This window comes from Copadichromis virginalis, linkage group LG6, assembly GCF_057382275.1.
Source record: "Copadichromis virginalis isolate Kocher_CV1m ecotype Utaka linkage group LG6, C_Virginalis_male_GT1.1, whole genome shotgun sequence".
Taxonomy (NCBI): Eukaryota; Metazoa; Chordata; class Actinopteri; order Cichliformes; family Cichlidae; genus Copadichromis; species Copadichromis virginalis.
The window spans coordinates 11238920-11264926 of record NC_140623.1 but is presented as its reverse complement, the minus strand read 5'-3'; the positions used below and the strand labels follow the sequence as shown (position 1 = coordinate 11264926).

Below are 26007 nucleotides of genomic sequence, written 5' to 3'. Positions count from 1 at the left end.
TTACAATTTACTACAAAAATTTACAAATTAACTTAGGAATTTACAGTAAAGAATGTGCAAATAGCAGAAGAGATTATAAAGATAAGGATTATAAATTATAGGAATTATAGGATTATAGGAAATGTGTGGTGGTGCGTGTGGTGACGTGTGTGAGAGTCCAGTCTTATAGTGACGTGTTTGGGAGAGTCCAGTCCTACACCTGGTTCAGGCCCCGAATAGCCTGGGGGAAGAAGCTCCTCTTCATTCTCTCTGTTTTGGCCTTAAGGGAGCGGAAGCGCTTCCCAGACCTCAACAGTGAGAAGAGTGAGAAGAACTAATCACATTGCTGAGCGCTATTTGGTACTACTTTGCTCTGTTTTGTAAATCTGGCCTATGGTGTGTAAAAGTCACCGACGCTCTGCTGACACAATAACTACAGATTTCCAAACCTCCTCTGGCTGCATGAATTGCCATGAAACTTAAGGACATTTTCTCCCAAATACATTAGCTTAACTTAACTTGAAGGTGTTTTTGTGATTGCAAAAATGTACCATTGCTAGCATGCTAACATGCTAAACCAAGTTGTGTAACATAAAAAAACCCTGAACTTAAAACTTATACTTGCGACACACGTGCATCTAAACACTTTCAGTCTTTGTGAGTTCGAGCAAGTAAGGAGATAATGTTACCACATAATCTTCATATGTGTACCTTATCACCTTGTCAGTCGGTTGGCCTATCTGAATGAAACTTTGCACAAACATTGTCACACAATCAGCATTTATAAACCGTATATGTTTATAAAAATGACTTATTTTGAATCCTAATCCTTTTTTATGCTAGTAAATATAAATTACCTAGATTATACTTACCTGGGTTTTATATAGTACCTGCACGCATTTCCCTGGTTTTTGATGTTAAAAACTGAACACAATCATCAAGCTAAAATTAATAATTGACATTTACAGGCTCTTGGTGTTTAAGTGTACTAGAGCATCAACAGTATCGGAGCATGTTTACATGCTTGCTTTGTTTACAAAAACAGCTGTATTGTAAACATACGTATGCATGTCCTCTATGTGAATGCATTTTTATGGCTCCTGTTCTAGAGTGTAATCTCACGTGTGCAATCATTTTTTTAATGCGTTTTCTTTAGGAAAAATCTTCCTCGGAAACAAAAAGGAGATTGCAGAGAGCAGAATCCCTGAACTCAACACGTACATGAAGGTAATCACATTTCATTTTTATGCACGATGCGGTGTCTTTTTAAAAATTTCCAACAGAGGAAAGAATTGTTGGCATGTTTGCCATCTTCTGCAGCGTGCAGTGCGGTAGCCTACAACGCAGTGGGCTGAACGATGCTGTAGGTGGATAAGCACTGACTCGGATATTTCAGCTGTAGTTTGCAGATCGAGCTCAACATGTAGGCGTTGCTGCTCTCTTCTCTTTGCTCTGCCCTGTGCCCACATCACGTCTGACTGACTGTAGTTGTGGGACTTTTGACATGTTTCAGTGTTGCACCATCGCTAAAAACACGATCAGGTTCTCTTTCTCCTACTCACTCACTTCTCTTTTCTGCTCTACTCTCTTTTTCCCCGCAACCTACGTCGCTCCCTCTTTGCCACACTCTCTCGCCTTCACTCGCCTTACACTTCTCGCTTCATCTCCACTCCTTCTCTCACAGCACCCTGCATCTCCTTCTCCTCTTCCATCAAACTCCCACTCTCTTTACACCCCCTTTGTCTCTGTTGACGTCTCAATTCATCCACCCTGATTTCCCTCCTTTTACACCAGTCCTCATCTCCATCTTTCTTGCATGTCCTTATAGTTCATCCATTTTTTTTTTACTTCACTCTTCCCTCATTCCATGTCTCTCTTTCTCTCTCTTATATCAAGAGGTTGCTGGGTTTGCCAACATGGGTGTTGCTAGACGAGGCTCTCAGGATGTTTTTCTACCAGACGGAACAGGATTCTGAGCATCAGCCGCGAGCCCTGAGGCGTCTCCGCCCGAATACCCGCAAAGTGTAAGTCCCACAATTCCCCATGGTAACAAGCCAAAACACAGATTGACTCCTTTAACACCAAGTCAGACGTCACTATAAAGAAATTAGTTTTATATCAAAGGAGACACCAGTTACAAACGTTTTTACTAGTATTTTGCTAGGTAAATGGGAAAGAAGTTCAGCGACTTAAACACACAAAGTCAGTACTTTGTTCGACCAACTTTATTCTTCAACACAGCCTGAGCTCTCTTAGGTAGCTTTTCTTGTCATTTCTTTAAGCAATCTTCAGGAATAGTTCTCCGGGCTTCTTAAAGAACATTCAAAGCTCTCCTTTGGATTTTGGCTGCCTTTTTCTTTTTCTTTCTTTTGTGTTTCTGTGTGCTTTTTTTTTTTTTTTCGTGTTTCTGTTCCCACACTGCTTCAGTAATGTTGAGGTCCTGGCTCTGGGGAGGCCAGCATATGACTGATGGTGTTCCAGTGTGAGTTTTCCAGGTATGCTTTTACTGCACAGGCATTGTGTTGGGATAACGCTAAGAAATGAAGCTGCTGCCAATCAAATGCTTTCCCGATGGTATTGCATGGTGGATCAAGCTTTTCTGCATTCATAAATCTATTAGTTTTGATGGGATCCCCAACACTACTTCGTGAAATGCAGCCCCAAACCATGAGAGAGCCTTCATCCTGTTTTAGAGATGGCTGTTTGACACTCACTTTTATACCCCTGTCTGGACCTTTTACATTCATATTGACAGCAATTTGAACAACAATTTTCAAATCTGGATTCATGACTCCATCGATTTTCAATCCACTTCTTGTGTAATTTGGAATACTTTGGTCTTTCCTTCCCATTTCCCTTTCTTAGAAATGAATTCTTGACGGCCTCTCGTCCACTGAGACCATTTCTGATGAGGCTTTGGGGAACAGCAACTGATCAACTGGGTGATCAAGATGGGTCATTGCTTGATTTGACTTTCAGATAAATGGTCCGGTACATGGACTTGATTGACCAAAAAAATAATAATTTCGAAGAACGTTAAGGCCTTGCTGTCTCACTCAAGAGTTCTCCTGTCAAAATATAAAGAAATGTGGGGCAGCCTGAGACTTTTGAACATTTCTCTAAGTACAAAGTATTTAACTGTGCAAAAGGTGTAGCCAGAGTGTATCACGTTTAAAGTTGATGCATCTGCAAATAATGACAAAGGAGGGTAATTGCTGGCTTTGAATGGCTTGCTTTCAAGGCATAAATACCTCTGAAAAAACTGGAAGGTTAAAATGTGGCTTTAATCTGTGAAATTTCAGAAGCATTTTGACTCTTCGAAAAGAAAAATGCCTCATTTAGCTTTGAAAAAAATCTTTTTAGATGAATATAATTAACATCAATCTAGTGCAATTTGCTCTCTTAAGGAACATGTTTCCTCTTCTCAAATAACTGTGCTTTGAAATTAAAATAATTACAGCAGACTGGATGCAGGTCTTGTATGAATTATATGAGCAGGCAAGATGAAGCTCCAGCAACATCATTTACCTCTCTGAAGATGGAGAGAGAAGAGAATACATTTCCCCCAAAAGCGCAAACCCAGGAGTGCAGATTTCTATAAATATTTAAACTGGTTTTTCTTGCTTGAAGCTATTAGCACTTCAGTGTCAATTCCCCCCAGATGAGATGCACAGGTTCAGGCAAACCTAGGTTCATTTTATGATACAGCTAATCTCATAAACTTGTGTTCTACTTTATGAGTAACTCCTGCAATCTTTGAATGTCTCATGGTCCTTAGACTTGACTTATGTAACTCCTCGTGGAGGATGAAAGGGAAAACATTTTCAAGAATGTTCATCACAAAACTTTTTTAATTCGATAGCTGCTGTTAACTTTGAGTACTCAGTCAATACTGAAGGTCATTTAGACTGCATATTTAATTGCACAGAAATGAAAGCAGAGAGAGATGAAACTTTGTACTTCAATTTAAGTCTTGCAGTTTGGCTTTTGGTGATGTACACAAGGAGATACCAATGCCGGCAGTGAATCAGTGCTAAAAACATGTGATGCTGCTCTTCACCTGAAACTTGGCTTAAGCGCTCCACTTTTAATTTAAAGGTATAAACATTTTGTGCATCTATGAATTCAGGGTCAGTTGACCACATATACCCACAACATGTGTTTTGCTTATATAAGCTTTTACTTCCTCCATAACAATACATTAATAGGCGTTTAGCCCACACACAAATTCAAAATGAATTCACTGAGGGTTGAATAACAGCTTAGATCTCACTGAGCATACGGAGAAAAACTGAAATGCTGCTGCATTCAACACCCAGTTGTCTTGGTTATCATAAATCACATGGAAACTCTTCAAGCTTCCACATGAGGCTTAGTCTTGGGTTGGTCATATAGGGAAGGTCTGCATCATCTTAATGCATAATGGACCTTTTTTTTCAGGTCATGACTAAGAGAGCATTCAAAATCCTTTGTATTTATGGCTTTACTATGTTCTTATCAGGAAATATGAAGCAAAAAGCCTTCCAGAGGATGAATTAACTTAATACTTTATGATAATGGCTGTCCATTTAGATGTGGAATTAAAAGGCTTGGCTCCCAGCTGCAAGCAGTCTGCTTTTAAAATGGATTTCTTCTCATAACTGCAAATTATATTGTCATAAATAACATGGCTAAGGTCAGGATGATAGCGAGCGCTTCTGCAAAAAACTGCAGGTATGAAGTAAATCAGTTGAGCAATAAGCTTAGAGAGTTCACTTGTGATGGCCACCATGCAACTTTGCATGAATATAATTGGATACCTAGGAGTCAGCTGGTAGCCAAACAGCTGATGAGTGATTCACTCGTGTCCTTCTAACTTCAGTCATTTATTGCAAGAAGAACTTCAGCTCCCTGCCTGAACTATTTCCCCCAACGCAACGTAAGTCTTTTATCGCACACAACGTGTTTGCTTTTATAGTGTAGATATATTTATAGTATATGATTCTTAAAACTACTGTACACATGTGAGAAATGACAGCATCAGTGGCTGAGAGACAGGCTGATAAGACTGATCATGTAGACGTAGTAAAAACTTGATCTGCTCAATAAATCTGTATTGATTTACTGAAGATTTGTAAAATACAGTATTGTTTTTTTATTATTCAAAGACTCAAGGAGTCCTTAAAAAGTAGGGGTCAGTTTGTTATGGATGAGTTTGAGTGTAAGAAACAGCAGTGTATTGATATTGTTAATCAGAGGACAGGTGCTGTCGCTCAAAAAAACCCCCGTAAATATTTGATGTCAAATCAAAGAAGGGTGTCCTGACCTGATGACGTCTCAGCTGAGGCAAGGGCACCTTCATTTGGCATTAACCTCCTGAGACCTGAACTCTTTCATGGCATGCATTTTCAGTTTTTCTTTGCTATTTAGACTGATTGGGACCTGATGAATTTAAAAACAAAGAATGACCCGATTTTTTTGTTTTACTTGATTTTTGTTTCGGAGATAAAAGAGATCCACATAAGAGGACAGTTGCGTTAAATTGTGATAGAACAGTGGCAGTATAATGTCCTCGTGAGTGCATATCAGGCCCTTGTAGAGCAAAATTTAGTATTTTGGTCTAGACAACCCAAAATGTGATGTCCACATATGTGGACGCCAGACCTAGGAGGATATCTCTATCTATAAAGGCTTTTTATCCTTTTCATGTTCTACTTCCTCATTTATAATGGCCTTTTAGACTTTTGATTGGTCCCTTTCCCTGTGGCTGGATTACATCAACAGAAGATGTGGTAAAAGCAGAGTCTCTCAACAGGAACCTTATGCAAAAGCAGACTTTCATTGCTTCTTCTGCTCTTAGATTGCCTGTCTCGGTTTGTATGGCCTTTTGGTTGATTTGTCTGTTGGAACATTTGAAGAAACTGTTACTTCCTTCCTGAAGAATTGCTACATATTTGATTTTTACATGGTCTTTCACTGCCAGTACCTATCTTGCTTCAGTATTCTGCAGTAAATACAGTACCTTTCTGAAAGGCTGGTACTGTGCAACAGTCTCAAGCAAGCTTTCTCGTTTATTTTGATTTTGCTTCCAAAGATTGACATTTTCTTGTAATTTTGTAAAGGGTTTTTAACCAGTAGGGTTTCAAAGTTGTTGGGTTTTTTTTTTTGGACTTCTTGCTTTTTACTTCCAGTCAAGTCCTTGTACATGACCATTTTTAAAATAATGTTTGATTTTTGCTTTTGGTTCTTTAGCCACTTGACAAAACAGTAGCCTATGAGTCATTCAAGTGTAAAAAAGAAGCCTAACTCAAAGGATGAATCAGTGTTGTGTCTACAAATAACAGAAAACTTCAGCGCTTTGCTATTAGGAGCCCAAAATTCGTTCCCATTTCTTTAGTTTAATCTATAAGAAATGTCACGGGTAATACAGTTTGTCCGACATAGAAATTGTACTTTTGCACTCTCAAAGAATTATGAGCTTTAGTGTGCAGTGTGTCCTTAACAATATTGAGGAAGTAGAAAGAAGAAGTGGCAGGCCTCAAAAACTGCACTGAAAATAACAGGCTTTATGGAGTGATGGATCCAATGTCACTTTATTGGTTTAAATCATCATTAATGTGTACATAAGAGGTCAGGAGAGAGGCACAGTAGTTATTTACAGCCATCTGTGAAACACGGTGGAGGCTCAGTCATGGTTTGGGCTGCATGTCACTCGGTGGTGATGGAAATCTTGTCAAAATTGATGCAATACTGAACGCAGAAAAATACCATCAGAATTTGATCCAGCATGCAGTACGACCTGGAAAGCATATTACTGACAACTCCCTCATTTTTATACATTGTAATGATCCCAAACATACTATCAGTGCAATAAAAGCATACCCGTACAGAAGCCTGGAGAACTATTCCTGAAATGACAAGAAAGAGACAGAGTTCAGGATCTGTTGACGAATAAAAGCGGTCAAACCAAATATTGACTATTAGACTCATTAGAATTTTTATAAGGCATTTCTGTTTGTTTGAATATTTCAATGAATCTCTGCCACTATATCCAAAATAAAAAAAATGCTAGGTGTTTCAGGTATTTTATTTTCAGACATGTTTAATACAAAAGACTTTCTTTGTGCTTGTGCATTGTAACTGCAGTGCAGCATAACAGTGCTTTGACCTAAATGTGACCATACCCACCACGCTCATAGTGACAATTTTAATATCCTTAGCATTCTTAGTTTAGCATGATAGCATGGCAAATGTAATCAAGGAAACCAATTTGTCCAACAAGTGTTGGACAAATTGAAATATTGAAAGTGCTGAATGAAAAGTTTAAGGGCTGCGTGAGTTAAAATGTATATTTGTTTAATAATGTCTAATATTAATACATTATTATTATTATTAATAATAGTGTCTGTTGACCACATATTAACCTTTTATGTGGAATCAAAACATCTGTGTGCTTAAATAATGTGAAAGGGTTTATGGCCCTGAAAATGACACAAGTGTTTTCCAGCATTTATTGACACATTGTTTCCCAGAGTGAGTGTTTTAAACATGTAGTCGCTCCAGTAAGACGAAGAGTCAAATTTAATTATTTCTCATTTTCTTTAAAATGGTTATGGGTTCAAATTAATCACGTTAGATAGAAAAACAGTTATCATAACTGCAGCAGGCTTTTCTCTGTCTTGTCAATTACATTTAAGCTTACTCTAAAGCTTACTGTGCTTTATCATTCAGGCCTTGTGGAGCTGACCAGAGAGAGCAGACTGAGCTTTCGAAAAGGGAAACAGCTTCCCAGTTTCTCGATGTTACAGGAAATATCTCTGAAATATGACTGCTGAAATATCTCTTGCGGATTCATCAGAGCGTTAAACTTTGAGGTCACTTCGAGGAATTACTTGTATGCAGACAGTGTTCCCTTATATGGCTTGTCTCTATCCATCTGTGTCTTCTAGGAAACAAGTGAAGTCACAAAAGATGGACCTCTTCTCCTCCCCCAGGGCTGAGGTTGGTGTAATTACTATTTTTTGTGCTGTTGCAACCCACGGAGTAACGACCTTTGTAGTCAAACAACCACGCAGAATGCACCGCATCACCCCAAGAAGCACAATGTGATCCTATAAGCACCATCGGCATGACTGCTTTTCATGGCACACACACACACACAAACACACACGACTTTACACAGCCGTGGCCACAGAAACCAGTATTTGGTGAAAGTCACAAACTAAGTGCATAAATAAACCCTAAAAAACAGATCCCATACATAAGTGTGCCATCTGATGTGACAAATCAATAATTACGGCGTCTTTTGTCAAATGTTGTGCTGCGCCTTTTGTCCTTCCATTCTCCCTTGACGCTGTTGACCTCATCAATAGTTCCTGCTTCGCTTCACTTCCTTTTTTAATTTCTGTATCCGTTTCTCTTTTCGTATTAACCTCCCGTTCCCACACTCTCTTCTCCTCCCTTCCACACCTCTCCCCTTAAGCATCCCTTAACTTTTGTCCTTTTCCTCGCCCCTCCCTTTGTCTGTCTCTTTCCAAGGTTGCAACCATCTCTCATCCCTCTCTCCCCCCTCCTCTTTTTCACATCCTCTCATTTCCATTCTATTCACACCTTCCTCCCTGATGCTGATGATGGAAAGAGAAACCCATTTATATTCTAAAGTCGTTTTTCTAGGAGCTGTGTGATTTGGAGGTTGTGGAGCGCTTGTGGTTCAGGTGCTGGTGTGCAGATTTGGGCATGAGGTCAGGTCAGAGGATGAAGCAGTTATGACCTGCCAATTAAACTCTCCATGAGGGTAAAAAAAGAGCTTTTATTCTTTATACGGTCAGCACAATCTTGGACTGAATTTTGAACGCACATGCAGGCTTCTACGCTAAGAGAGCTCATATTGGTTTGACTCATTCCCTTTAACCAAGATCACCAGATCCCAAATCTAATCTTACTCCTACTGTGTTTTTTTTAAATAATATTTATCCCTCCAAACCATTAAAACCTTCAAAAAGTGACGAGAGGCCTCACTTTCAAGACTTACAATTCAGAATGATCCTCACAAAAATGTAGCGGGACCCAGATATGCCAATGCTTAGCAGCGAGTCTAAATGGCTATTTTAAAAAATCAGTTAATCAGTTGAGCCTTAATATTGTTTGCGTGGGAATAGAAATGTTGATAGTACAGTCAGACTGATGGAGGACAGCCCTTCTGTCATCTGGTTGCATTACAGTGTGTAAAAATATCTCATCTCTTGTATGTGTATTGTTGGTTTGTGCAAATTTGCACAGCAGAAATGTTATTCTCATGAGGTAATTTTTGTTTGTCATCTAATCCTAAAAGTTACTTAATTTACCAGCATGTTAAAGGAGACCAGAACCAATAGTTATAATACCTCTAAATAACAAAATTCTACTATTAGTAAAAATGCACAAGTACTCCTTTATTAGTGCAGTTTGAAGCCTACCACAGGCAGTAGATTTTGTCAAAAAATGTATACTCAAATACTAACCAGTACTAAAATTGATTAATGGATTAGGTAGTGATTTGCAACAGTATTGATAAAATTCCATCTTTGCGTCCTACAGCTAGCACACAACTTCACACAGCATGCTGCAGACAGGCAGGTACACAGCCCCTCCCCTCACTACCAGCTGAACACGTGAACAGCTGCAGATCAAACTTGGAGAAGTATCTAAAATTATGTCAACCTAGTTTTTATGAGGAATTTCACAAAGTCATTAAAACACTGGTTTCAACAACATTAAAGTTTTAAAGAGTTATTATAAATGTGAACCTGACTGCACACGTTAATGTTAGCCATGTTAGTGGCTAGTGACTGATTAATAAGTGACAATGTTTAGATTAGAGCTAGAAAGCAAATGGTATCAGTCCTTCCCTCAGTGTTAGTATAACAGGATAATACAATTATTTGTGTTTAAAACATGCTATAGTTTTCTTACAGTCACAAATTGAAGCTGGGAAAAGTCTATCAGAAGCTATACAGAAACAGCAGCATCTTAACAACTGATCAGGGACAAAAATATGGAGTCAAGTCACTAGGAGCAGGAAAACAGGAAATAAAAGGGGGTATGGCTGAATACGTTTGCATTATCGCAGTATCTCATCAGTATTGTTTACATTTTTTATCAGCCTCATAATTTTTCCCTTTTTGCTCCACACTATTGAAAGGATCTTGAGAGACTCACCTATTTTCCTCGATTTTGGTATCGGGTTTGAAAATAGTGACAACCCCAGTTTGCACAGAAGCATCAATCTCCTGCTTTTTTACTTCTGTGGGGCAAACAATCGGGAAAAAAAGTTGCCTGAAAGGGAAATGAGCTTTAAAGCCGTTTGTTTCAGAACTGTTGAACTGTTAATAAGGTTGATTTACTTTAGTAGCGTCCAAGAAAAACAATGGAAATAAGCATTTTCAGAAAATGGTGGCCACACACTGAAGTGGAGCTTCATGAAAAGATAGTAATAAGACTATAACACATCAGTTACATCAGTTTGTAGCCCTGTGAGAGACTGGTGAGCTCTCCAGGGTGTACCCTGGGATAGGCTCCAGCCCCTCCACTGTGACCTTGATATGTACAAGCAGAAGAGAATGGATGGATGGAAGAGTTGTTGTCCAGAATACACATTACACATGTAAAACACATGTATATATCTGTTTTTTTAAACTTTGTGTTTTGGACATGTATGCCAAGTAGTGCATTTTAAGGAGATTATACTGCGATATTGAAGTATATTTTTATTGAAGTACCTCCAACTTTCAGTACAAAATAAATGTCAGTATAATGTAATAATGTAGGAAATCAAATGGTGATGTTGCAAGTTAGTTAAAAAGTCAAAAAATAATGTTTAAAAATTTTTTTTTTTTTTTCAGCAAATATTGTTAAAGGCTTTTTTCTTCAAATCTGTTTCATCTCATACTCAGCAGCAGCATTTACAGCGAAATGAAAGATAATCAAAACATTATGGCTTCATTTCTGTGTTTGTTCACATTTCATTTACTGTCTAATTTACAGAGCAGATTTTTTTCTAAAATCATCGCCATAGAATGACCGTTTCCTTTTTCCATCTTGCGTCAGTATTTTGTGAAAATCACTGGTCACCTGTCCAGAGTGTACCACACCTATAGGACTGGATAAGCAGTTAAGAAAACAGATCATGTGTGGCTTTATTTATTTATTTTTACCTGTGTCCACCTGAAGTGTCTCCCTTTGGCTATATCGCACCATTGTTCCATTAATTTCTCTGAAGCTGTTGAAGCAAGTTAAAGTTGTTTAGGGATAGATTGAAATATTCACAGCTGACATAATAGCAGCACTGACTAATAGCTGAATCGATCCACTGTCAGCTAATTTGATGAAGCAATCATTTGTAATACTTTGTAGAGAGAGACACCTTTGCTTGGTTGTGTAAGCGGCTATGTCTGCACAGTATGGAGTCTGTAATATGAGTACATGTCCTTGAACTCTGTGTGCTATATCGCCTTTCAAAAGCATTTAACTTTACTAACCTTGCTCGACACAGAAAAAAGGATGCAGGCACACACATTGCATTTCTCTCTGCACACTCCAGTGGTCTTTTATTTCCAAACTAAAAGAAGCAGCTCCATTTTACTCTCTCCTCTTCTCTCTCTCTCCCCTCTCTCCCACACAAAAGTAAAACACTGGTGTACTCTACTCATGAAGCTGCCAGCCTACTCAACATTTATTTTAGCTTTCTCTCCTTTTCTAGCTGAAAAGCTTATCCTTCCTCTGTGCGTTAGTGTGTGTTGGTGTGTGTCCTGCTGTGTGTTTCCCAGCTCACCAAAGTGGCTGTCCAAACAATGATCAATGGCCAGCCTGAGCCTGATGGATAAGAGCAGAGCGCAGCATTTGTCACAGCAGAGCCGGTACAAGTGTTAGCGTTTACGCTGCAGCACTTCTTTCCACTCCACTTAGTATTAGCTCAGGCTTAGCCCCCAAACACTGCTATGAGTAATTGTCAGCTGTAGTACTATGAGCTTCAGACAAGGTCAACGGGACAGGCTGCTCGTGGTTAGGAGGACTTTAACGAGGCAGACGCTGGTGGCATGATTTGGCTGATCTGAAAATTGAGTTAGGGAAAGAAATAAAGATAGATAAATGATATAAAAAAGGCAAAAAGATATATTAAAGAATCACAAAGGGTGGAAAAAATATCAATAAAACTAAAAAATGAATAATCAAAGAGGTACTTATCGAGGGATAAGACAGTTAAGGCAGAAATTACAATTTTAGATGAAAAACTGATTAGGAAGTGTTAGTGCTTATCTTCACTGGCAAAAATGTGACCATGTAACATAAATGTGTTAAAGTAACCAAGAATTTATGAGACTTGATTCCAGACACTAGAAAATATCAAAGCGCCATCGTGTCATAGAGCAGGTTTTATCAGTGTGCCTGTGCACAAATGTTTATGTACAGATACAGTATGTGTTGTGTTTCTTCCTGTTAGATGTAGGCCATCTTAGATACTGTAAACAATACGTTGAACAGTTACTTGATTGTGAGCCACATGTTAACGGTGAGTCACAGCATGAAAATCAAAGTTCTAGCAGTTCAGAAACCATTACCTCGCTCATTGTCACCATCACTCGCATCAATCTAGTTTTGCATCAGTGGAAATCTGTTGAAAGTCGAAAAACGATCTACGCTTTGAGATTCAAGGTCTTGCTTGCAAGTGCAAGTGCAAACATTGTCTTTAACTTATGAATGTGTTGATTATTTGAGAAACAGGGAAAAAAGTGTTTGTGCATTACTAACAAGCTTAAAGGTCAATTTTTGGTGTGACCTCCATTATTCTTTAATGCAGCCTGAACTCTCCTCAGCAAATGTTTTTATAATTTGTCCAAATAGGCTTCAAGAATAGTTCTCCAGAACATTTCAAATATGGATTTATCACTCCATACGAGTGTTGTCTCACTCCTTCCTTTAGAAATGCCAAGTTTAATAATAGCTTCCACCTTATTAGTTCAAAAACATTATTTTATGCCAGTCAGACTGTGCTGTCTTTGGCATTTTCCATAGAATCAACTTCAGAAATGGGGGAAAAAATATTTGTGACTTGTTGCTAATAACAAAGTGCCTAAAGAATCAATTTCTAACTGGTTCTTTGCTAAGTTTGCTGTGAACACTGGTTCTTCTGTTGAGTTGCAGTGTTTTGTTATACTTAACAAATTAATAAAAAAGAGAACTTTCCTCTGAGAATAGTTAGGTACAAGGACTGGACTGAAACATGAATGAAAAAGCAGCCAATGTCCAAAGAGACACTTTGAAAGACCGTTAGAGACCCTCGAGAACTATCGCTCAACACCAAAAACAGAGTCTGTCTCATTGGAAGCAAAATATAAAGAAATGAGGGGTGTCAACTTTTTCACAGTACTATATACACACTCAACCTCTGCAACCTGTGTCCATTCTTATATGTATAAAAAGACATGTTTTCTACTATAATCCTTCACCCCAGGCCTTCTAGGAAATGGGGCATCCATTTAAAAAAGACACTTCCATTAAGCATCATCCTCCCTATTGCCACGCTAACGAGCTGAGGGTTTAACAAGCTCATTAAGGCGGGGTCAGTGAAAGACTAATTGTACTGGATGATTGCCCCTGTGGCTTTCTGAACCCAAGGGCTGTGTGACTACTATTAGAGACCAGCTTTTCGCTGTGCAGTGTACCAACACCAACGTACGATAATGAAAGTAGCGTGTGTGTAGACAAAGACGAGACTCTACGGTCTTATAGTTTGCTTTGCATGGCTGTTGAACAACAAGAAATGACACAGAGAAGGACATCAGGAAGTCTTTTTTTCACCACTAATGTGTCTTGTGATACATTAGGAAAGACAGATTTTAAGGGACGGATGCTTTCAGTTTTGCCTCTATTGATGTCACTGCTGGGAGGAGGAGCTGATTCCTTTTCTTTTTGTGAGGAATTTAATCTTAAATGAATGCTGGAATAAGACAATGGGCTAATAGAAGAAAAAACTACATGTTTATAAATGTATGAAAGCTTACTTCCTTAAGGCTTACAGTCTTTCTAAAATTCACTGTACTGGCCAGATAAAGAGTCCAGTGGTCATTTTGTTATGGTGTTGTATGGCAGACACTCTTTTTGGGTGATTTGGCATCACATGATCATAGTGTCATCACATTGCTAAAATCACCTCAAAGCTCAGCTCTGCTAATGATTGCTGGGGGCTTGAACTGAACCCCTTTTGATTTCCTCCTGTGTGCCTCTCAGGATAACATTGAGGACAAATTCTTCCCACCCAGCTCCCATAAATGTTAACAATGACCAACATCACCATCATAAGATTTATTGCATCTAACACTTAGTCATATGTCTATGCGCAGCCCAATCTTACCAACAATGAGAACTTGTAGTTTACACTCATCAAGCTAACTACTTGATTAGAAGGCTAAATTATTAATGGAGACGCAGAGGGACATGGTTTAAAAACAGAAAGGAGTCTCTGGATGAAACAGGCTGAAACAGAGATAAAGGGAAAATGACAAGTAGAAGTAAAAGGAGAAAGAGGCGGAATAAAGCTGGCGCTGCATTGGAGAGAGAGAAAAGAGGTGCAGAAAGATGGGGAATTGGTTTGTCACATCATATTTTGTGTTTGTGCTACAGATACCAGCTTATCATCTCCAACACATTGTCCCATCATCTATAAATTACAGGCAGCGGCGGGTCAACGCTGTAATAAAAACAGCGTCTGGAATAATGCATTAAAAATAGCAGCCCCAAATTCAAAGCGCACGTGTCCTCAGGGTCAGGGTAATCTCATCTGGATTGTTAATCCAGCCAGCTCCCTCTCTCCCCAGCTTCATTAATTTGCCACCAGTCTGCGTCTCATTTTCTGTGGACACACATGCAGCACACACGTGCACTCACTCACACTCACACTCAGATTTGGACACAGACACAGAAAGTAAAATTCAGGATTTACACACCAAGTTTCTAATGCAGGCTATATCAGGTGCGACCAAAAGGCTGAGTGATTGTGTCTGTTAACACTTCAGTGTAGTCTACTTGTGGATAGCTCATAGCTTCTGGTGCTCGCACTGGTTTTTAGATTCATATTACCATCTCTGTATGTGGTTAACTCAAGTTGATTGGTTTCTTGCTGTTTAAAAAGGAATACTGGGATATTCAAGTATACTATGTACTTACCACAGGAACCAGTTCAAAACGTCTTGAACCTGCAGTAATATTTTTGGCCACTTGGGGGAGTGCAACAACATGCATACTCCATACAGACCATAAAGAAGAAGCTAATTTCAGCTGCTCCCTTGTCACAAGGGTTCAACACAGCTTTTTGACCAGGATGGCCCCAAAGGGGATTTGTGTCTCTGGCAGGAGTGTCGCGCACGCCATGCGAACATGTCAAAGCTAGCATGTTAGTAAACAGCTGCTTTTACACATCCAGTAGACAACACAGCGTTAGCATTTATTGTGATTCTTGATTAAAGCTCCATTCACTCAGGTATTTTTTAAAACGGGGATTTTCAGCTTTCGTTTGGAAAAAATGGCCTCATGAAAATGCAAAAATCCAAAAACAAACAAACAATATTAAGAGCAGGCCAACAAATATAAATCTAACTGAACAGAAATCTTGGCCAATCATATGCTTCGAAACATAATGAACTGGTGTCAAAAAGAACATAAAGGCACCTTTGATGTTGCAAGACAAAAGTTTCTGTTTCCACTACATGAAAGGGATTCATAACATCTCCATTTTCAATGACCTAAATCATAGTTTACGTGTGGAGAAACAGCCAAAATGCCTAGAAAAAGATCACAGATTAGCTGGAATTGGTGATGTTACTTGCAAAGCACCAAATTTAAAAACCAAACATGACAGACATGAACCTCTCTCAGTGTGTCAGGAGGATCAGGTTGAACACATAACTGGAAATCCTCCATTCACTTATGTCAGAGAGCTGCACGGATGGTGTGCAGGAGGCAGCACATGTGACACATCACTGTGAATTTACAAGAGCGTTGCCTCTGTTGTCCACACATGTGCTCAATCTTACATCCCTCAGCAGCCTAGTTCTCACGTCCTGTCAAATCATGAAGTATGAAAAAACAGAGATTCCCTACTCACTCGCTGTCTCACTCCATCACTCACTCACTGCCTCCCCCAGCACCGTGCCTCTGCTTAACTTTAACTTTTCTTATCTCCTCCTCTTTTTCCACCTCTTCCTCCTCCTCATCTTCACCTCCCTCCCACTGATGTAACCGCTCTGCATTCTTTTTTCATTCGCTCCCAACCTCTCTGATTCTCCAAATTGTATTTGTTATTTTTCACTCCCTCATGTAATGGCTTTCCTCCCATTGTCTCTCACTCTAACCCCACCACCACACCAGCTCCCTCCCTCGTCCCCTTCCCCATTAGCATTCACGCTCGTGTGGGGCGTGAATGCTAATGGGAGTGCGCGGTACACCAACAAGATTAATACAGAACAAGTATTAGTAAAAGATTATTGTAGTTTGAGTGTGTGCATGTTTGTCGTTGTGTGTGTAATAGGCCGTCTGTCATCTGTGTGTTTGAGGAGTCTCTTAGCAAAAGGATGGGAATAGGTGTAGAGCCCCGGTAATGACTCTACTGAGTTCTACTTAAAATGCAAATTCAACTTTGGGAGGCTTTTATTCCACACGCACTGATGCAGACTAGGACAGTCGAGTATCTAGCCACCCCTTCATACATACACACACACACACACACACACACACACACACACACACACACACACCTTTACATTGCAGTGTGGCGCCTCCTCAGGCTGTATAACTTTTGAGTTTTCCAATGTCCTCATACCAGCTTTTGACTTCATCCTACACACACTCACGCTTGTAGAAGTGACTACAGACACTGTATATCATATGTTATGTAAACGGTGCCACATGCAGCTATAGTACATAAATGTTTTCTAGATTAGAAAAAATAGGCATCTATAAAAATGGTTAACCTTGGATGCAAGCGTTTGTCACACTTTTATTTCTGATTCTCAAAATTCCATAAATATATAATAGTTGTTACTGGAACTGATCCTCAGCTGCAGCGTTAGTTCGCACACACACACATGTAGAGTTTGACAGGCTTACACATATTTACCAGTATCAGCAAGAACACTGCTACTTCGGCAGCCCTCCTTTCCTCATTCCTGTGCTTTATTTCTCTCTTACACAAACATACCTTAAAACTCTTCTTAGACTCACAACTTCACTTTCTTTCTATCACATATCTTTTCTGCTCAAAAATATTATCATCTTCAGGCTAATTTTTGTTCTAGCGTCCCTTCTTTCTCTCGCTCTCTCCTCTCTTAATTATACACATGCAAAAAGTGTCTTACCCGTCATTGTTCCTTCTTTGTGTTGAATCCGTATGCTCTTTTAAATCGCTCCTCTTTTCTCTCACTGACTTTGTGTGTGTGTGCGTGCGTGTGTACTCTCTCTTTTGTGGTGTGTATGTGTGCGTGTGTGTGTTTCTCAGGCGATGTTTGACTTTCGCGGCAACAGCAAGGCGGAGTTGAACCTGAAGAAGGGAGAGGTGATCTTCCTGCTGCGACGAGTCAATGTCGACTGGCTGGAGGTAAGAACGGAGAGAGAAAGAGGGCGAGAATATGAGAGGGACGAGAGAAAGAGAGAAAGGTGGAGAAGGAGAGAGGCAGCGAAAGAGTGGGAGAGTGGAAGCCTGAGAAAGCTGGATGGAGAGTGAGAGGGAGGGGTGGGAAAATAAAGAAGAGGTGGAGGTGGAGATGAGATGGAAGAAAAGAAGAGGAGTTTTTTTTTACGTTGAAAGAGGTGGTGTCTTCATTGGGAGTATATTGGGAAAAGTGAGGAATAAAAATAGAAGAGCTAAAGATCAGAGTGGAGCAATGAAGAGAGATGGAATTAGGGAAACATCAAGAGAGGGAAAATGAGCAATACAATTATGAAGAAGAGTGAAGAAGAGAAAGAAAGTAATGGTTAAGTGATGGTTGTCTGCTTTTAACTTAGTAGATAAAAAATAGGCAGGATAAGAAAGTAAGGAGAGCAGAGAGAGACTGCAGCCTAAATAAATGCACACACATCCACTTTCCAGTTGTCCAGCACCTCTTCCAAAAGATGGACAAAACTGATGGACAAAAGACTGAGATATTTTAGTTTTACACACATCTCAGTCCCGCAGACTGTTCTAATGTTTGCCCGGACTGTGTGCACAGATATATTCCAGTAAATATACGAACATGTATATTTATATGGAATTATATTTTGGCACTTGTGCAGTCAAATTCCTCAAAATCAATAACCCGCGCGTAGAACTCAGCAGCTAGATGCACAAAGAAGCCATTGTAGATGCAAGTGTCTGCTTGGCGAGTGTTGCAGTAGAATCATGCTCTTACAGGCAGCTCTGCTCTCAAAGCTGAATTCACTCAAATCAAGCTGACTGAAAGTCAGCTTGATTTGTTTTGAGGGCAAAAAGGAATGTAACTGGTAATGTAATTGCCCTAATGTAATTGGTAAACAGGTTATGCAATGATGTCATCCAAGAGGTCACAAAAGACCCTTAAACAACAAAAAGGAGCATCATACCAACAGTAAAATATGGTGCTGTGATGGTCTGGGGCTGTTTTGCTCCCTCAGGACCTGGAAGACTTGTAATAACTGAACCATGAATTCTGCTGTTTACAAACAGTCATCTGTTGGTTCATGCTCGAAAACCCTCAACTTTGGCTGAATTACAACAATTCTGCAAACATGAGTGGGCCAAAATTCCTCCACAGCACTGTAAAAGATTCATTGCCAGTTATTGCAAATACTTCATTGCTATGGATGGCCCAGTTATTAGGTTTAATCACTTTTTAACGAAGGGTCACGTAGGTTTGGATTTTTTCCCCGTTATATAATTACAAGCACTTTCATTTATGAACTGGATTTAGTTTGACTTGTGTTATCTTTGTCTAATATTTAAACTTGTTTGATGATCTGAAACATTTAAGTGTAACAAACATACAAAAAAACAGGAAGGGGGCAAACACGTTTTCAAACCACTGTACCTCCTTACAAACACTTCAGTAACTGATCGCTGCGGTCACCTGTAGTTTTTATGGAAGCTGCAGCTGTGAGGAGTGTCGCTGAAACCTCAACATTCACCTTCAGTGTAAAAGTAAAAGTGTCCTTTGAAACTTATTGGTTTAAGGAGGAAGGCACAACTTTTACTTTAAAGGCTGAGGACCCAAATGTGGTTGCTCGTTTTCCTTTTGTTTTGCTTTGTTCATTTGTCTCTTTTAACAAAAAGCACAACTTTATTGGTAATAAAAGTACAACATTGAAGTCCATAGATAAAGTAAGATAAATCCTGCAGTATGAGTGACACAAGGAAACACACTCGAATAGTAAACAGTGTTTGCAGACAGCTCTGTGTTTTCCTTGTAAATGATAGGCAATCCCTGCCATCCGCTTGTGACCAAAGCAGTCGTGTGGATGTTTTTGGTGCAGAAGACTCCTTGCAGTGGATTTCACCTAACAACAGCCAGTAAGCTCTAGGACAGGGTTGGGCAACTCCAGGCCTTGAGGGCCGGTGTCCTGCAGGTTTTAGATGTTTCCTTGATCCAACACAGCTGATTCAAATGGCTAAATGACCTCCTCAACATGTCCTGAAGTTCTCCAGAGGCCTGGTAATGAACTAATTATGTGATTCAGATGTGTTGACCCAGGGTGATATCAAAAGCTTGCAGGCCACCGGCCCATCGAGGCCTGGAGTTGCCCACCCCTGCTCTAGGAAGCAATCGTGAAACTGTCATGGGATTCACACGTTCTTCTGTCGTACAGATACTGTACGACAGAACAGTATCTGTACGACAGACACAGGCGCGGGGGCGCGCCTGTGTCTGTCGTACAGATACTGTTCTGTCGTACAGATACTGTACGACAGAACAGTATCTGTACGACAGACACAGGCGCGGGGGCGCGCCTGTGTCTCCGGACCGTGCTCTCTCGGGCTCCGTGCAAGAATAGTTAACTGAAGTGCAGATTTAATTTTAAATTATTTCACGAACTGTCCAGGAATTACAGAGAGCTTTATACTGATATGGTAAAATTCTCTGAGTGTATTGGTTGTATATGACAAGTATTTGTAAATCATTAGTAGTTACTCTTGCATAGGTGTTTTGCTTGTTTTAAATTTGTGCACTATTTATTTTTATTTTTTGTATTTTGTAATGAATCTCTAATTCACTTTTTCTTGTTGGCCTTGTTGTGTGTACCTCACAAGTCAAATTATACATTGTGATGGAGCAGTCACAATACACCCGCACGAGACACAGTTTGATTTTTCTAACACAGAGTTTGTATGAAGTTCACTTTATCAGCTGAAAATATTAAAGCCAGAACTTACAAGATCAAAAACCTTTTACTTCATGTACAGGGTTTCCAAAAAAGTTTTAAGGAGCTTTCCCAATGTTTTTGGATTATAGCGCTTTTTTTGGGGGGGGAATAGAGGGGTAGCTAACAAGTTATTCTAGGGTTTTGGAGAAATCGCGGAGAATTTTTTAAAAGGAGTTTTGGCTTTGTTTGGCTGAGCATGAAGGGAGCCGCGGGGCGCTGAATTTGAGAAAAAAGACTAAGGATTTTTTCAGGATTTCCCCTGTTATGGAATATAAGGTTTTGGGAATAGAGGGGATACCCTAACAAGTTATTGTAGGGTTTTGGAGAAAACGCGGAGGGTTTTTTAAGGAGTTTTCCCTGCTTATGTTTCTAAGGAGGGTTAGGGTTAGGGGATCGCGAGTTTTTTCTGAGTATGAGTTTTATTCTAAATCTACAAATGCATATAAATCGAAATAAAGTTTTCCCCCAAGGCATGCAGCATGTGTTTGTGGCCATACTGAACGTTACAAAAGCACAAGTTTAACTAAACAATTTTAATATGGTTTAATACATTTTTAAACACATGAGCACGGAGCCCGAGAGAGCACGGTCCGGAGACACGGGCGCGCCCCCGCACGCCCAGACACACAGCCTCGGGCGCGCGCGGGCGCGCGCACACACACACACTGACCCGCCACCAGATGGCGTTTTTTGAGCATAAAAAAATAAAAAAAAAATTTAATTGCTTAAAGAAATAAAAGAATGCTATTTTTTGATATATAAGAAACTTTCTAAATAATCAATTATATTTTTATGAATATCATATTTTTATGAATATCATATTTTTATTACTTAATTACTTCCTACTTCCGGAGCTCATGAATAATTTAATTACTTCCGGAGCTCATGAATAATTTATTAGGGGTCATAAATCAATTAGGGGGGTCATAAATCACTCAGTTTGACGAAAGGGGTATAATATCACTCTCTCAGCTGATTTAAATGATTAAATGACCTCCTCCTCAACATGTCTTGAAGTTCTCCAGAAGCCTGAAAATGAACTAATCATTTGATTCAGGTGTGGTTTCAGGGTGATATCTAAAACCTGCAGGACATCAGCCTTTCATATGTCAATTAACAGTATTCTTCATTGTCATTGGTAGTTGCTTCAGTTATTCACCTGGAAGTTGCGAAGAGTTTATCGTGGGTCCCACCAACTTCTCCTCACCGGCACTTTTTCCACCTGCAGTCACTTAAATGATCAAATGTCACTCACTTTCTCTTGTCTCTTCACTGAAAAAAATATGTTGTTGGATTTACTTAATTCAATGGTGGACATTTGTTGCACACAGATGTTTTGCTTTGGCAGCAACTTAAACAATTGAGTTAAATTAACACAATTTATTCATGTTCAATAAACCTGTGCAATTTGTGTTGATAAAATGTGACTTAAACATGTTTTGATGAAGTAATTTGATCTCTTGGAATATTTTAATCCTTCACAATTTTCTCACGTTATCCCAACACGATTCAATAACTTTTACCCAATACTACTTGGTCACTTAAATACTACATGTTATCTTCAAATTACATTTTGCTATTATATTCTAGTATCAAATACACAATTTTCAAATGGAGGCCTTATAACAGATTGTATTGTTCTCTTCCAAGATGGTTGCTGGCATCCACCAGTAACCTTTCAAAACAAAATGTCTAATTTCACTGCAGTAGGTAAAGAATTAAACTGACATTACTCCTCCACTGAATCTACATAAATCAACAGTTAAATAATGTCAGTTCTTCCGTGTTCTCTGGAATCAATCACAGTAAAGAAATTAGACTGTTTCTTTTGAAAAATGTTGGGAAAGAACAAATCAAAACATTCTATTTAAGGCCTCTGACGTCAAGATTCAGTTAAACAACAATTATAACTAAACAATTTGAGGTAATGTTAGTTTCCATTAACATTAAATTAGGTTACTGAATTGGCAAACACCTTCCTATTAACACCTCCCATTTTACCCCAATAACTAAAGAAATTAGCACTTGCAGGTCAAAACCTTTATTCAAGAGACGCAAAAATAACATTGATACAGTGACTGTCAAAAATTACAGCACTGATCATACTGTGACATCTTGGTTCAAAACAGCACACTTAGAAATATTCAACGTTCTTTACTTCAACTGAATGAAATTGAAAATACCATTTCACACGGCCCATATGGGATATTTAGACTGTATAACTGTTCACGCTACATCTCTTCACTAGTAAAAGAAAGAAAAAATACAAAGAGAAATTTAAAAATGCTGCCAAACAGACAAACAGAACTTGTACAGAGCAAAAGGAAAAACAAACAACAACAAAAAACGGCTCGTCCTCATGGCAGTTGCAGAGTATATAAAAATGAACCCTGCAATCTGTTCCTGGAATTGAGCTTCAAAAATGCAGCAGAACAAGTGTGAGATTTAAATGTCCTCTCACCTAGAGCTGGTCACCTCACATGCATAACAGTGAGCTTCGTTGCAGGAGTAGTTTTGTCTTAGTTGTGAGCTTTTCTTGAGAGCTGAGTTGCATCCAACTCCATTACCACCCTTTGAATCACCTCAAAAGTGTAGCAGAGTTGTGATGGGTAACTCATGTTGAAGGAATAAAAAAGGTCCAAACAGCATGGCTACTGCAAAGGTCACGTTATCCAGATCTTGAAGAACAACATCAGAAAAGTCATTGCCTGGCGCATCTCTGGAGACAGATGTTCATTGTGGTTTTCTCAATCTGTGCAGTGGCCTCAGTCAAGTCCTGGTTAAACACAAAACATTTCTTTAAGATTCCTTTTTAAACTCATCTCTTTTGAATCTACCAGTTCTAATGTTAGAGTAATTTAAACCAATGCAAGCAACATAGTAAATAGCTATAGCCAAAGAGTGGCCTGCCATGCTGCCATTCATGGTCTAACAGAGTTTCTAAGAGAGGGTGAAAAACATAATAATTTCAAATGCTTTACATTAGTTTTTGTTAGAAAGACACCAGCCCATCAGAAATCCAGGTTATGTCACTCAGAAGATGTTAGAATTTAGACTTTCAGCCCCACAATTTGGTTAGCTGTTGGTCAGTTGGTCATTTTTTCAAACAAAAGCTAATGTAAATATTGGTGGGATTTTCCTTTGTTCACTAGAATGACAAATTTAAAGTTTTTTCACACTGATGTGACCCCTAATACAGGGGTGGGGCCTCAAGGGCCGGCGGCCGAGTTCACTACCAGGCCTCATGTGAACTTCAAATTATTAAAGAGGACTACTGGTCCTAACCAGTCCAATGAGGATCAAGTGGATAACTAAATGCATTTTTAAATGTTGCAAAGCCACAATCTACTCATAAAACACTCACCATGAACTCCTGCACCAAGATGTTGCAATTGTCTTTCACACAGATGCGGAGCACTTTGATGAGGGACTCCGAGCATTAATGTCATCCTTGACTATTATAACAAAGAAAACAGAGATTTGTGAACTTTTCAGTAGCACAGAAGAAAATGATCCCAGACAAAAACTCTTGACTTTTTAAACCAGTCAACATGCAACACCAGCATCTACAAAGCAATATCAAAAGTTTCTGTTTGACATCAACTTTATGGATATATAGTTTCCAGAACATATATTTTTAAAAAAAGATAATTTTTTCTCAGTGGGCCAGTAAATGCATGACGAAAATTATGGCATCCTTTTAGTGGAATCGGTACTCACAGGTAATAGTTGACTGTTTCAATGGATGTAGCATAAAAATCTTTTACTGACCTAATGCAATACATATACACTTTGTAGTTAAAGAATTTTAAAGTTCTTACTGTCATCATGGCAGCTACATCCTTTAGCTTTGTGCACTGTTCCCCCGATCACTTTGCAAACACTTTCAGCAGACTGTCAGAGAGAAACTCAGCTCCGTCAGAAACCTTGACTGTATGCATGGTTGGGATGCACTGGAATGCTGCATTTTATCTGAAATGACATAAAATTATTTTGAAATAACAGCAGGCACTGTGCTTGGTTAATCAGTAATGTTTTGTTGAATAAAAACTGTGTTTCCAGATCTTATGGGATTAAAAAAAATCCAAAGATGTTTGTTTCTGATTTGCAACCCAAGAACCCACAAGTTACAACCTCATTTTAGTTCAAGTGTGCATTAATGCGAGTCCAGTAATCACCTTTCTGGCAATACATACAGGTATAAGATAAACCTATGGCAGATTTTGGATCTCTCAGTTGTATTAATAGGGTGAGTATGCATGCACCTAATAATTATAAAAAACCTATTATAATTAAGTTACAGAAACGAAAATAGAATATACTTTCTTACCATAACACCTTGAACCCACAATCCATCAGCTGACTCCTGGTGAAATGCAGAATAGAGGTCATCTCTCAATGTGCAGCAAAAAAAACAAAAACAAAAACAAAAGGACAGCAGGTGAGGGCAGGAGGGGTAGGGATGTAAGCTAGCATAATGCCGCTGATGATATTAGCTAAAGCTGTTCAATGTCCAAAATCTCACTAACACCACGGTGCAGTAAATACACAATGTAACTGAAGAGTCAGTTGGCAAATCTATTCACACAGAAAACCAAATTATGTTATGAGTGCCTCGTAATTAGGTTTAATGTGATATTACGGCTCTTGTGCCAAAGACAAATTCAAATGAAAAAGCGCCAATTCTTTGACAACAGATAAAACAGCAAATAAGCTAACGGCTCTTTTTTAGCATGTTACATGGCGACACTCTAGACGTTTAACTACATTTGGCTGAATTATGGTAAAAATGAATTAAAAAAATCAAGACATACCAAAAACGTAGAGTTGGCTGCTCGACTTGACTGAGATGGATGCCTTTTTTAAACCACGATCCAAAGCCCGCGAGATGAAATCACGCGTGGTTTCACGAGATTTAACGTTGCTATCTTATTGACTTACGTCACCTGAACATGATATGAACAATTTAATACACCCTTTCTGCATATCATGTAGTTTTTACACTATATAGTTACATTTAACTTTAAAACATGAGGCAATTGTGTTAAATGCATGCAAGATGCTTACATAAATCCAAGAGATGGCCAGTCCCTTTTTTTCAGTGTTGTTGCCCCGTCGCTTCAAATTGCTTCCAGCGTGTACACAGTTTTGAGGATTGCCACTGGTCTCTAGACATGTGTGACAGGAGATGTGTAAATGTAAACAAAAAACAGAAAACAAAGAAAAACCGCGAACATGGCAAGCCATGACAGTGTCCATGTTTGCAGACTGTCATGATTGAAAGACATGCACATCTGCCTATTTGTCGATTTATTTATTCCTTTATTATTTGGTCTGAGTATGTCGAAATCTGAAATGATAAAGAAATGATGTGCCAGGTTTGTAATATGTATCCACTAGTATCCACAAAGAGTTCAGCCCAATCTGAGATCTAGAATAACAACTATGAGCAACGGACCTGCTGCTTTACAATAATCTTTTGATTTGGTTTGATTTATTTGTCTTTTACATATTTTTAAAATGTTTTCACTAGGCCTTTTTTTAACTGCAGAGGATAAAGAGCCAACTCTGTGGCAAATCAGAGTCGAGTAGTCCAGTCAGTTAAACTATAATGAAAACAATCATTTAAAAAAAAGATTGACAACA

The 26007-nt window shown here is 39.0% G+C and overlaps 2 protein-coding genes and 1 long non-coding RNA gene across 4 annotated transcripts in view; 1 reads left to right on the top strand and 2 right to left on the bottom strand.

Moving 5' to 3' along the window:
• The window catches only part of pvalb7 (parvalbumin 7), a 45417-nt gene extending 27901 nt beyond the window's left edge, over positions 1 to 17516 (bottom strand). Inside the window, exon 1 of the mRNA XM_085458617.1 lies at positions 17346 to 17516. Coding sequence (XP_085314743.1) covers positions 17346 to 17352 — 7 coding nt within the window. The 5' untranslated portion in view covers positions 17353 to 17516. The remainder of the gene's footprint in view (positions 1 to 17345) is intronic.
• The window catches only part of ncf4 (neutrophil cytosolic factor 4), a 42742-nt gene that overhangs the window by 9391 nt on the left and 7344 nt on the right, over positions 1 to 26007 (top strand). Inside the window, exons 4-7 of the mRNA XM_085458614.1 lie at positions 1136 to 1206; positions 1876 to 2003; positions 7908 to 7959; positions 17486 to 17584. Of these exons, the coding sequence (XP_085314740.1) occupies positions 1136 to 1206; positions 1876 to 2003; positions 7908 to 7959; positions 17486 to 17584 (350 nt within the window). The remainder of the gene's footprint in view (positions 1 to 1135; positions 1207 to 1875; positions 2004 to 7907; positions 7960 to 17485; positions 17585 to 26007) is intronic.
• Positions 22387 to 25461, bottom strand: LOC146707288 (uncharacterized). 2 transcript variants are annotated; one of them, XR_014920811.1, is made up of 4 exons: positions 24692 to 25461; positions 24183 to 24333; positions 23726 to 23816; positions 22387 to 23137 (listed from the first exon to the last, which is right to left on the bottom strand). It is a non-coding gene; the product is annotated as an uncharacterized LOC146707288 (long non-coding RNA). The 2 variants fall into 2 exon arrangements; XR_014920812.1 differs by having other exon boundaries at positions 23726 to 23811.